The 13821-nt window shown below is 40.0% G+C and overlaps 1 protein-coding gene across 4 annotated transcripts in view; it reads left to right on the top strand.

Annotated features, from left to right (window-relative positions):
* Positions 1–13821, top strand: part of PANK1 (pantothenate kinase 1) — a 125579-nt gene that overhangs the window by 57356 nt on the left and 54402 nt on the right. For 2 of the 4 annotated variants that reach the window (XM_011965368.1, XM_011965367.1), the window contains exon 1: positions 796–1047. The exons of 1 other annotated variant lie outside the window; for it this stretch is intronic. In XM_011965368.1, coding sequence (XP_011820758.1) covers positions 1020–1047 — 28 coding nt within the window. In that variant the 5' untranslated portion in view covers positions 796–1019. Of the gene's footprint in view, positions 1–795; positions 1048–7404; positions 7499–13821 lie in introns of those variants that run through there. One more of the 4 variants, XM_011965365.1, reaches the window with a different exon arrangement.

Here is a 13821-nt window from a genome sequence, read left to right as displayed (position 1 = left end):
CGTGGGCGGCAACGACGCAGTGCCCCAGCGCCTCCCGCTCCTACCGGAGCTCCAGCCGCAGCCACTGCTCCCTCAGCATGATTCCCCGGCCAAGAAATGCCGGCTGCGGAGGAGGATGGACTCGGGGAGAAAGAACAGGCCGCGTAAGTCCCGCTGGGAGGGGAGCGCGGGCGCAAGGCAGACGCAGCGTGCGGGGCCCGGGACTGGGAGCGGCTGGAGCAGACGCCGCAGCACGTCCCGTGCGCCCCCGTGTCTGCGGTCGAGGGACTGCACAGAGTGGGTTCCTGGGACTCATTCTTTTCTCAGGGGGCATCAAGCACTACAGGTCGTTGCCTGAGCCTGCCTTTTGCTCGCTTCTATCCGTAGAATGGGGCGATTGGACATGGAGCTTGAGCGGGTCCCTAGGTCAAGGATCTATAATAGGCGAACGCTCTCTGTCCGCCCTTCTAACTGGTGGCTGGGAAAAGCATGTGTGTGAACGTTTGCTGGGGTCCAGGAGTGAGGATAAAGTGGGCGGCACACCGAGGGTGCCTTCTCCTTTCTCACCCCTCTCGCTTCTTTGAGCGCGTCCTGCTGGGGTTGCCTGCCCTTTGAATCACAGAGTAGCCGGCAGCGTCTCGGGTCTATTGGAAAGCGCAAGTCTGGAGGCGTGGAGTTTAACAACCCCCCAAATCACAGCCTATTAGACGCTGTTTCTTCACAGCCAATGAGAGGGTTTTTTGGGAGGGACACACCTACTGATACCATGTGGGCCGGAACTATGTGGACCAATGAAGATTGGAGGTGGATTTTTTTTTTTCAAAGAGGGGAGGTTGAGTTGAGGGTTTGTGATTGTAATGTACACCGCAGAAAGCCGAAGTGCATTATTTCACAATCTAAAGCTTGTATATATAATGGTAGTTTGTAAAGTGTACCTTCCCCACAGGACGTTGTGGGATGTAAATTTGTAGGTCGAGTTTACAGCTGGTTTTTCGTAGCTGAACCTCATTTAACTGGTTACTTCTTTGTGGGTATCTTTAATGAAGCTTATAAATGGCAAAAATCAAAGTAAGTACAGTAAATGCTAATAAATGACTGCATTTGAGCACACACCTTTTGCATAGAGGTTATGCTGTTCGATATAGGGAAATTGTTAAGTAGGTTTTGGATTTCTGTAAAAGTTTAATGTTTGGCAAATAACACCTTCACTTTTCCCTGTTTCTATGTCTTTTTGACTCTTAACTTTTCTGAATTGGATTAAGGTTTCTAAGACCTTGGAAAGGACTTTGACATGACTGTGGGTGACTCTGGTACTTGTATCTTGTGGGTTTGAAATGTTAAGTTTGTAGGTTAAGATTTTGTGTGGAACTTTGAAGCCAAACAGCAGATTTGGCTAAGGTTGTAAGGTGTAAGGTTGTAATCTAGCACCTGAATTTTTATTTGCTTTTGTTTTTGATACTTGTTAGAAAATGACTTTCATTCGTATTAATATTTTAAAAGTCGGGACTTAATATTGATTACCTGTGGTTTATAAACCTGTTTTACTTATTTTGAAGCTACATTTCAGTTATTTCTCTGATCTGCATTGACAGATTGTACTAGAGTTTGCAACGAAAATAGCTAAAATATAATGAAAGGGAGCTTCTAACTTAATCTTCTATGTTTAATTGAGGATATAACAACTCTTGAAATAACTTCTGAGGAATTTAAAATACACCTTCTAAGAATACCTTGAAGACAGAGAAAAACTAACCTGAGCCTTAACTTGTGGTTGCAAACCCACAGAAATTATTTTAAAATACAAGAAAGTGTAACTATCTGCCTGTGTGCTTTGTGTCAGAAATTAAAGTGGTTTATATTTCTTACAAAATAAAAATCCTAGTTGTTTTAAGTTTCATGAACATGATTGTTACTTATAATTTTTTAAAATGGTTTGTTAAAATTGGATTTACATTATTTACCATGTTTTCTTCTCTCAGATTTGAACAACCATTTCTAAAATAAATTTTACATGTTCCGAGGAGTCAAATCTGGCCTTTTCACTACCAAAATTTCTTAGTTAAAAATGGCTTAACTTAATATCTTTGTGCCTTGCCTATTGACATTCACATATCTTTATGAAAAGAATATTGTCCAATCAGTTGATATTTAGTTACTCTAAGAGGAAGTAGTTACTCTAAGAGGAACATTTACGCACTCTGTGAGTATTTACATACTCTAAGCTTATTCCTATTTGCTGATGACTGACAGATTTTACAGGAACAATTTTTGCAAAGAGTAGTTGGGTGCTTTAAATGCAAACTTTAGTGTGTGCCAGTGGCGAAGCATCAACTAGACAAATAATTATTTCCTCCTGGTCAGTTACAACAATTTGGCCTCTGTCCAAACAAGATGTGTGTTAAGACAGCCAGTGTTAACACTTGTAAAGGCATCTGGAATACATATGTGGATAGGTGTGTTTCTATTTTGTAATATTCTGGCAAAGGACAATACACATTAAAATACTTCATGTTTGAAAATGATGGATGGAATAAAACAGATCAGTATTTTTAGATTATTTAACAAATTTTAATCTGACTTCTCAGTGCCGAGACTATTCACCATCCTGCAATCTAAAAATCAGACCAGTGGCAGGTTAATTTTGCTAAACCAGGAAAGGAGAATGTTGTCCACTCTTTTCATCTAAAGTGCCATCACCTCACTCTACTTGTCCTTGAAAGGCTTTTCTTAGACTACTTAATATCAGGCTTCCTTAGGTACTTTACCCATCTCTGCTACTTAGCAGCAGTGTGATCTTAACCAAGTTACTGGGTCAAATCTTGAACTGCTGGAGCTAGGCTAGGTGATCTCCAAGTGCTGTTTCCTGTACCTTCAGAATTCTATGACACTTCAGAGCTGACAGTTCTTCCTACTAGATGACACTAGTTATCTGCTCTGCCATTGACTTAACATTTAATTATAAATGGATTTTTTTGCCTTGTGCTAATTTTTTGTTTGTTTGTTTGTTTAGTTTTGTTTTTGAGACGGAGTCTCGCTCCATTGCCTAGGCTGGAATGCAGTGGCACCATCTCGGCTCACTGCAAGCTCCGCCTCCCGGCTTCACGCCATTCTCCTGCCTCAGCCTCCGGAGTAGCTGAGACAACAGGCGCCCACCACCACGCCCAGCTAATATTTTGTATTTTTAGTAGAGACGGGATTTCACCGTGTTAGCCAAGATGGTCTCTTCTCCTGACCTTGTGATCCGCCCACCTTGGCCTCCCAAAGTGCTGGGATTACAGGCTTGAGCCACCGCGCCCAGCCGCCTTGTGCTGATTTTATCATGTGTGTTCTATGTGTTACTTGTCTCCCCAATTAAATTGAATGTCTGATTATAGACAATACATTTTTCTCATATGCCTTGCACTTTGGGTACAAGAGTATATGACTGATGTCACAGAAAAAAAGGTACAAGTAACCCTATCACTACCTCATTGAGGAAGCCATCTCCACCTCCACAACAGACTTTGATAAAAGTCCTTCAGTGGAGTTTCTTTGAGGTATCAGTAGGGAGATCCCTTTGATCTGCTCCTTGGTGCGCTGATTCTCTGAAGCACAATTAAGTAGCACCTCATAGGGTCACCTCATTTAACAAATATTTTGAAACTAATGCTGAGGTGCTGTGAATGCTAATGTGTTGTAAATGGTATGCTCATTCAAGGGCTTGAATCCCAGCTGGATGATCTTAGCCAGTTACTTTACCTGTATGTTTCAGTTTCATATCAACAAAATGGAGATAATCTTACTACCTTGTGGGGCTGCTATGAGGATTAAATGAGATAATATGTATAAAGAATCCTGTTTGGCACATAGAACTTATTGATAAATGGCAGCTCTCATCATCACTGTCACACTACACATTGCCCACCATTAATCCATAGGACAAGGCATTTGAGCTGGCACATACAACCTCAGGCTGACTTTCTTCATTTTAGAAAACTACAGGCCAGGTTCAGTGGCTCATGCCTATAATCCCAGTACTTTGGGAGGCCAAGGGAGGAGGATCTCTTGAGCCCAGAGGTTCAAGACCAGACTGGACAACATAGGGAGACCCTATGTCTACAAAAACTAAAAGTAAAAAAGTTTAGCCGAGCATGATGACATGTGCCTGTGGTACCAGCCACTCAGGAGGCTGGGGCAGGAGGGTTGCTTGAGTTTCCAAGGTCGAGGCTGCAGTGAGCCATGATTGTGCCACTGCATTCCAGCCTGGAACACAAAGCAAGACCCTGTCTCTGAATAAATAAACAAACAAATACAGGCTTAGAATAAGAAAGATCAAAGAGTTGTATTTGATCAGCTATAATGCTATTCCTATCCCACAATTCTTTTTTTCTTTTCCTTTTTTTCCTTCCTTTCTCTCTCTTTTTTTTTTTTTTTTTTTCGGTCTTTTTCCCCCAATATAGCTAAAAATATTGGATAGCACAAAAAATGTAGGAACAAAGCAGGAAAAAGTACTTGTGATCCCACCACTTAGAAAAAGCAACTGTTTAAAATGTACCATATATTAATGATAATTTTGGATCATACTAACATAACTTTTTTATTAAAAATTTTAGTATAAGCATTTTCTTATGGCATTTAAACATCATCCTTAATGGTTGATTATATTTCTGATATTCCATTATATAGATATTCCAAAATCTATTTAACCTATCTTTTGCAGCTTTAGGCTACACACAGGGTCTTTATATCACAAAGCACACACACACAAACACAAACTTTGAATCACTAATTCAAACATTGTAGTCTTGATTAGAACTTGCAGTATTTTTGCTGTATTAGAAAGCAGAAGTATGGCAGCGACAACTTTTTACATAACTCTTTTTCCCTAAGGTTATTTTCAATAATATTGGTGAATATATACTTTTTAGAGGAGGAACAGAAATGACACAAAGTGGTATATAGATGTTGTCTTGAAAACCTGGATATTTTAGACACCAAGGACACTGTTTTAGAAAAGCCATAACACTAGTGGAGACAGGAGAAGAATGTAAAGGAAATAATTGAGTCACTGACCACTACACTGCAGAAAGGCAAACATGTGAGTATCATCTGAAGGGCTCAAGGACATGTGCTACCTTATTCCGTCTCATCCCAGTGTGTGGCAACAGGCAGGAATAATGAGTAGATGCATGCAGTCAGCCTTCTGGTCGGAGGTTCTGACTTCTCAAATCATCCAGATAGCAGAAAATGAGAGTTAATTATGCACGTAGCATACTGGTGGGTACAGACTGAAAAACCCCAAATCTGTTACCAGTTTTAGCCATCACTGTGAAAGTATAAGGCTTTAATTTCCTAAATATTGGGATGTTTAGCTTTGGCACTTGGACTTTACATTACCCTTGAATCAGGCTAATTAGAAAAACCAGTATAATAAAGATAAATAAGGAAAATTGGTTGTATCTGCATAGAGTATGGATGCATACAGTATTTTTAACAATTAATTTTAACATAATCAATACTTCTACATGAATGAGAGACATTGCAACTTAAAACACAAAAGACTAAAATGGAAAGCAGGAGCACATTCTAGTATTGCTACCTTCTAGGGCGTGGTCAAATTCCCAAGTTTGTCAATTAAGCTGTGAATTGTACAATACACATTTGAACTGATGCATAATAATTTAAGGCCCCAGTGTCCAGTGTCCAACTGGTTAAGGATCAGGATTCTATTAAACATAAGAACACTGCTTTTCCTCCAAAAGACCAATAAGTGAATTTCAACATTAATATAATACAAAGCATATTTTATTTGGCATAGTGACCAAAGACACAAACAGTGTTGTTGCTTCTTGGCATGTGAGACATTTAACAAGTGACTAAAACAAAACCTATCACAGTTTTGGAGACAGAATAAGTAGGGGAAACAAAGGAGTATTGGTTTTAACTGACAAGCTGTTTTGTGTGTGTGTGATAGCCTGCGTTTTAATATTTTGTGTGTGTATATGTTAAGTATGAACCAATTATCATGAAAATTAATCAGGGTTTGACTTCTAATATATTTAATTACATATGCTTTAGGTTTAATAGGTAAGCCAGTATTCATCTTGGAACCTTGGGATGACAAGTATTTAGTGTAACCACTGTGGCGTACAGAATTTCTAAGTAGACCTTTTCTCTAGATAGTACAGCTGTCAAGCTTGGTACCTCATTACTTAATTTATGACACCTTTTAAATGCCTGGAGTTGTTGGGTAATTGTGTGTGTGTGTGTGTGTGTGTGTGTATGTATGTGTATTCTCTCCTTGAGAGTATATTTGAGAGTAGCAGATGATTCAAAGGGGCAAAGAAATATTATTTTTAAAGAGAATTACATCAAAATAATGACCTCGACCTCTAGCAGATTTCTCTATAGTTAGGAAAGAAAGTGGAAAAAGTCATGACAGTAGCTTCGATTTACACAGTAATGAGAGTAGCTATTATTGAGTGACATCTCTGTGTCCGTTCTGTATGTGCTTTTACAAAAGCATGCAATTCCCACTCCTGCTCTCTATTTTAAAGATGGGCAAAGAGAGGCTCAAAAGAGCAAAGCAACCTGTCCAAAGACCTGTAATCAGTGAATGACAGGGCCAAAACTGTAACCCAAGTCTATCTTCCTTGCCAACTGGCTTTGTTTTCTACCACAATAAGCCTATTATTTATGTTGGGGAAAGGATATGTGTTCTGTCAAACTTTTGGAAAAGATAGGTGCATGTAATCTGTACACCTCTGGCAAAAAGCTCATCCATGTGTCTGTGGAGGTAACAGTAGCCAACATTGAGGAGCACTTACTGTGTGCTAGGCACTAAGTTAGACATATAGATTCTCTCATCAAATACTTCCAGCAGCCTGTGAGATAGGTGCTGTCATTATCTTCCTTCTACAAATGAGGAAACTGAGGGCTCAGGACTCAGGGTAAAACTATTTGAGTTAAGATTTTGACTCTCCTGGGCAGGGCCCTGGTGGGTTCCATGAAGCAAGTATGGGTTGGGTTCTGTGGTGTAAAGAGCTTTGTTGCCACCAGACCTGGATTCAGATCCTCATTTCCTCCTTACTAGCAGTGAAGCCTTAGGTGAGATTCTTAACTTCATCAAGGCTCACTGTTGAATAGAGATAATGGTGGTCATCTTATCAGCTGTAGTAAGAACCAAATGTGGAAAATGTATATCAAGTGTAGTACCATGCCTGGACCCTAGTACATGCGTAGTAAAAGATATCTTACTATTTATCATGGTTTGAATGTGTCCCCTAGAACCCATGTGTTGGAAATGTAATCTCCAATGCAACAGTGTTAGACGGTGGGGCGTAATGGGGGATGTTTAGGTCATGAGGGCTCCACCCTCATGTATGGGTTAATGCCAATTGTAAAAGGACTTGAGGCTGCAAGTTCAGTCTCTTGCTCTTTCTCAAGCATGCTCTTTTACCTTTCTGCCATGGGATGATGCAGCAAGAAGGCCCTCACCAGATGCAATCCCTCGATCTTAGACTTCTCGGCCTCCAGAACTGTAAGCCAAATAAATTTCTGTTCATTATTAATTACCCAGTCACAGGTATTCTGTTATAGCAACACAAACTGGACTAAGACAGAAAACTGGTACTGAGAATTAGGGCTGCTGCTATAACAAATACCTGAAAATGTGAAAGCGGTTTTGGAACTGGGTAACAGGTAGAGACTGGAAGAATGTGGGGAAGCAGGCTATGAAAAACCTGTGTTGCTATGAACAGAGCATTAAATGTGGTTCTGGTGAAGGCTGAGAAGAGGAGAGCTGTAGTAAAAGTCTAAATCTGCTTAGAGATTAATTATGTGATAGTGATGAGAATGTTGGTACAAATAAGAACAAAAAAGGCAATTCTGATGAGCTCTCAGATGGAAAAGTGGAATAAGGTATTGGAAACTGGAGTAAAAACCAGCCTTGTTATGAAGTGGCAAAGAATTTGACTGAATTGTGTCTGTACCCTAGGGCTTTACGGAAGGCAGAATGTAAGAGCAATAAACTACGATATTTGGTGGAAGAAATTTCTAAGCAAAATATTAACTGCATACAGGAAAAGAGAAGAGAGAAATGATTTAAAGATAAAATTTATAATTAAAAAGGAAACAGAATTTAGGGATTTGAAGGATTCTTATCCTGGCCATGTGGTAGAGAATGAAAGAACATTTTCAGGAAAGAAGACCAAGGGTGTGGGCAAGCAACCAATTGATAAGGACATCAGTAGGGATAGAAGGAAACCAGAGGCTGTTCATTAGTACAATGGAAGAATGACTCTGAAGGCATTTTGGAAATGACTGATGCTGTTCCTCCCATCACAGGCACACGGTGCCATGACCTCGAAGAAGGAAGTACAGTTATGTCCCACATATAGACCTTTTCACCAAGGAAGGAACACGTATATACAAAGGTAGTCCTATAAGATTATAACGGAGCTGAAAAATTCTTATTGCTCATTGGTATCATAACCATTGTAACATCATAACTCAATGTGTTGCTCATCTGTTTTTGGTGATGATGGTATAAACCTACTGGCTGCCAGTCATATAAAAATATAGCACATTCAATTATGTATAATACATAATACCTTCCAGTGAGACAAGATGTGGAGGTGGAATACAGTGAAATTGATGACCCTGACTCTGTGTAGACCTAGGTTAATGTGTGTGTTTGTGTCTTTGTTTTTAACAAATAAAGTTTAAACAGTAAAAAAATAAAAATAAAAAATTTTTAAAATAGAAAAAAGCTTATAGAATTAGAATATAAAGAAAATATTTTTGTACACCTATGCAATGTGTTTGTGTTTTAAGCCAAGTGTTATTACAAAAGAGTCAAAAAATTTTAGAAATTAGAAAGTTTATAAAGTAAAAATGTTATAGTAAGCTAAATATAATTGATTACAGAAGAAATACATTTCTTTTTATAAATTTAGTGTAGCCTAAGTGAACAATGTTTGTAAAGTCTGCAGTGTGTACAGTGATGTCCTAGGCCTTCACATTTACTCACCACTCACTCACCCAGAGCAACTTTCAGTCCTGGAAGTTCCTGTATGTGCCCTATACAGGTACACCACTTTTTGTCTTTTATACTGTATTTTTACTGTCCCTTTTCTATGTTTAGATCTGTTTAGATACACAAATATTAACCATTGTTACAATTGCCTACAATACTCAGCACAGTAACATGCTGTACAGGTTTACAGCTTGGGAGCAATAGGGTTTACCATATAGCCTAGGTCTGTAGGAGGCTATACCATCTAGGGTTGTGTAAGTACACTCTATGCTGTTTGCACAATGACAACATTGCCTAATGACACTTCTTTTCTCTGAAAATATCCCTGTCATTAAGTAACGTATGACTGTATATCAAAAGAGAGACCTAGTGTGCCCTCTGGATCTTGGAGTTCACTGCTCAGGGCTGCCTGAAGTCTCTGCTCTCCACATTTCAGTACAGTGCTTCTTGCTCACCCCACCCATGGCTCAAGGGTGCTCTGGTGTGGCTCAGGCCACAGCTTTGGAATGTGCAAGCAGCAAATCTTGGGCATCCATGTGGTGTTAAGTCTACAGACATGTGGAATACAAGAATTGTGGAGGCAGGCAGAGTGCAGTGGTTCACGCCTGTAATCCCAGCACTTTGGGAGGTCAAGGTGGGCGGATCACAAGGTCGGGAGATGGAGACCATCCTGGCTAACACGGTGAAACCCCATCTCTACTAAAAATACAAAAAATTAGCTGGGTGTGGTGGCATGCACCTGTAGTCCCAGCTACTCAGGAGGCTGAGGCACAAGAATCGCTTGAACCCGGGAGGTGGAGGTTGCAGTCAGCCAAGATTGCGCCACCGCACTCCAGCCTGGGCAACAGAGCAACACTCCATCTCAAAAAAAAAAAAAAAAAAAGAATTGTGGAGCCATGGCTTTCTCCAGCTAGATTTCAAAGGATATCATAGACAGCCTCATGGCCCAGGCAGACACGTGTTGCAGGGGTGGAGCCACCCAGAGAGCCCCTACTAGGGCAATGTGCAGCATAACCTGGGGTCAGAGCTACCGCAGATAGTCTCCTAGAGCAATGCCTAGTAAAGCCTAAGGAGTGGGCTCACACCAACACTCCAGAACTCCAGAACTACCAGCGTGAAACACCAACCAGGAGAGCCACAGGCATCTGACACCAGCCTGTGAGAGTCGCTGCATGGGTAGCACCAAGCAAAGCTATAAGGGTAGGCCTGCCTACCTGAGGCCTTGGGAGCCCAACTGCCACTCCAGTGTTCCCAGATGGTAGGACGTGGAGTCAAGGAAGATTATTCTGGAGCCTTAAGATTTAGTGTTGTTTGCCCTTTTAGGTTTTGGATTGACTTAAGACTATCCCTTTCTTCTTGCTTATTTGTCTCTTTTGGAATGGGAATGTCTATCCTGTGCCTATTCCACCATTGTATTTTGGAAGCAAGTAACTTGTTTGATTTCACAGGCTTACAGCTAGAGGGAAATGTGCCTCAAGATGAATCCTGCCTTGAATCTCATCCATATCTGATTCAGATGAGACTCTGTACATTGAACTTCTGGGCTGATGCTGGAAAGTTATGACTTTTGGAGCTATTGCGTGAAATGAATGTATTTTTTATGTGAGAAGAACATGAATTTGGGGAGCCAGGGTGGAATATTGTGGTTTAAATGTGTCCCCTAGAAAGCGTGTGTTGAAAATCCCCAGTGTAACAGTGTTGGGAGATGGAGCCTAATGGGAGACATTTAGGTCATGAGAGCTCCATCCCCATGAATAATTAGTGCCATTATAAAAGGGTTTGAGGCTGTGAGTTCAGTCTCTTGCTCTCTTGTGCATGCATGCTCTTTTGCCCTTTCACACTTCCATCATGGGATGACGCAGCAAGAAGGTCCTTGCCATATGCAGCCCCACAGTCTTGGCCTTACTAGCCTCTAGAATTGTGAGCCAGATAAATTTCTGTGTCATTACAAATCACCCAGTCTCAAGTGTTCTGTTATAGCAGCACAAAATGGACTAAGTCACTATTAATACTAGTTTTATTTATATTAATAGAGGACATTTTATCTCTCTCTCTCTATATATATATATCTATCTATATATATATTTGCTGAATGACCAACTGTGTAGACATTTAATATTAATGTCATTGCTGTTATTTAATTACAGAGGCTTCCAAGACTCTGAAATACCAGGATTTCCACAAACTCGTCTTGCCCTGACTGGGAATCTTTTGGGGACTGGATTTCAGAGGATTCCCCAACCCGATCTGATATCATCTCTTCAATGGAAGCTTCCCTAATACCCTCTCATGATTCTAGAAGCAGGACACATGACCTATGTCACAAGTCTTGACCTGATTGTCATAGATTGCCTCACCAAGTATAGCATACCCTCTCTGAGAGTGATGCTGGCAAATTAGTGAATAAGAGGACTGTGGAATTTATTTGATTGCTAATCTTGTGTCAGGACATGGTTATTTTTTTAAAAAGGAAGTATCCTCTTTTGATCTTAACTGTTTGATATCTCAGCCCTTGAGTGAGGCAGTTATATGCAAAGGAGATGAGAAAGATAAGAAAAGTGAGTATTTTTCCTTTATAAAAGCCATGTGATTGAACAAGACTTCAGAATTCAGAACAGCTACATCCAGTTCTTGGGTCTTTTTTTTAACCCATTCTCCAATAATTGAAAAAATGTCCTTGCAAATATGTGCAAGACTCTGGAATCTTCCTCTGGCAGATGATGAATGAGATGACTATTTCCAGGTGCTTGCCTTCAACACCAGCACATGCACCTTCTAGTACTCTTGGCCTTGATCCTACATTGAATCTGAGGCTGCAAGGACTTTAGATAGAGGTTCAGGACAGACTGGACCTGTACGAACCTCTGTGAGTTGTAGTTAGCCTGGGCAGCCAGTTACTTGGATCCCTCCGGGGCTTCTGGACAAACAAGTCTTTTATAGCCCAAGGTAGATCATCAGGGGCGACCAGAGATAGGAATAGATTCGTTGACTTCAAGATTGACATGAGTTAGCAGTATGGTGAGGCTTCCAGCAAAATGGAAGCACACAATAAATGTTAGCTATTATTACTGTGGTGGTGTTAGATGTTCTTCCTTATACTAACTCAAAATCTGTCTCCCTATAACTTCTACCCCATGGACAATTCAATACATTCAATTCGTCTTCTACATAACAGCTCATGAGATATTTAAAGATAGTTATGTTATCTTGACTCTTTTTTGGGTTCTCCTCTTTGAAGAACCAAGACCAATACTCTTGCCTGCCAGATTCTACCTATGTGACTCAGTGCAGGTTATACTGGGTTGCTGACAAGTATTTAAGCAAGTTTGGAGGATGACTTCTTGGGGTAGTCATAAAGGAGATCAAGTAAGTATTGACCTGGGTGGCCTTGAACTCTGAGATTTAATGATTTCCATTAAACCTACAGGGACTAACCAGTTTTTAATTTATTTGGGCTAGGCACTGTGCTAGACTCTGCATGTGATATTTGGTTTCATGTGACTCTAAGCTAGAGTGTAACCTGAAGCCAACTGTATGGCTTGATTTCTTCACTCAGATGCTGTAATAGCTCCAGAAATCACTAAACCCTGTGTGTGAGTCAGGACCTGAACATTAGTGGAACCTGTTTACTATTCATACTCCCCCAACTACCTATGTTTGATTTAAAAAAAAAAGTTAAAAGGATGTTGTGTTTTTAGGATGTTCCATACTAGGAAGTTAGTATACATTTGACTAAGGAGATAATCACATCTTCTTACCTTTTATGGAAGGTCTTATCTTTTTTTGTGGAAGGTTTTTACTTTGAAAAAGGGTCCAAAAGTGATTTATTCTTTGGGGTTACCACATAATATTTCATTAACACTTTTGAAGAGTGGTAGGGGTACCATTAATTATGCCAGTACTACAGATATAAAATGGGACTATCCTAGGCAAACCAGGAGTCTCAGCGTTGTGCTAAAGCCAACTTGTACAGGCTATGGGTGTTTATATGCATGACTTCCCAACTCTGCATTTCAATATTCTTATGCTGATACCTTGAAATTGGCCATGATGGATATATATATATACACCATGGAAACGTAAACACTGGAAATCAGGGCTTTATTTTCAAAGAACCAGTTGTTAAACATTTACCAGTACACAATGACTGGGACACAGTTCACAGAAGAAGCTCATAGAAAAGTCCCAGCGGGCATCAGTAATACCAATTGAATTATTGAAGCATTTGACGTAGAGAAGGGGAGTAAAGGTCAGCATGTCCTTTGCTAAGTAGGACAATCTCTGAAGATGAGAAGTTTGATGAGGAAGGCTTATTCTCAGGAAAGAAAGTATTCAACAAATACTTCAGGGCTCACTATGGTTAGTATGAGGGTAGAATTTCTTTAGAATCATATCGTTATTTTCCTCCCTTCCTCCCTCCTAAATTCCTACTGTAAATGTAGCTGGGCTTAGTGCTGGATTACCCAGCAGGTAGACCAAGCAGGTGTTAACTGTTCTATCAATGCTAGCAGAAGAAAATAATACATGTGCTTTTTTGTGTATGGATATGTAGACATGCATGCACTTAAGTATTAATCATGGAAAATTATAAATTTGGACTTATATACTTATTTCATAATTCACTATTGTTTTTGTTTTTTAATGACTTCAATTATTTTGAGTTATTTGTTCATTGTGGATTGGGGAACACCAATTTTTTTTTTTCTTAAATAGATACAAACCTGGCCCCAGTTGAGGCTTGTACCTTTCTAGGGTGATTTATAATTTATTTACTGCTGCTGAAATGTCAGGGTGGAATTGCCAGAATATTTTCATTATATGTTTCT

Source organism: Mandrillus leucophaeus, unplaced genomic scaffold (genome assembly GCF_000951045.1).
Source record: "Mandrillus leucophaeus isolate KB7577 unplaced genomic scaffold, Mleu.le_1.0 Scaffold721, whole genome shotgun sequence".
Taxonomy (NCBI): domain Eukaryota; kingdom Metazoa; phylum Chordata; class Mammalia; order Primates; family Cercopithecidae; genus Mandrillus; species Mandrillus leucophaeus.
Note: the sequence above shows the minus strand (reverse complement) of the source record. Positions and strands in the feature narration are given on the sequence as shown.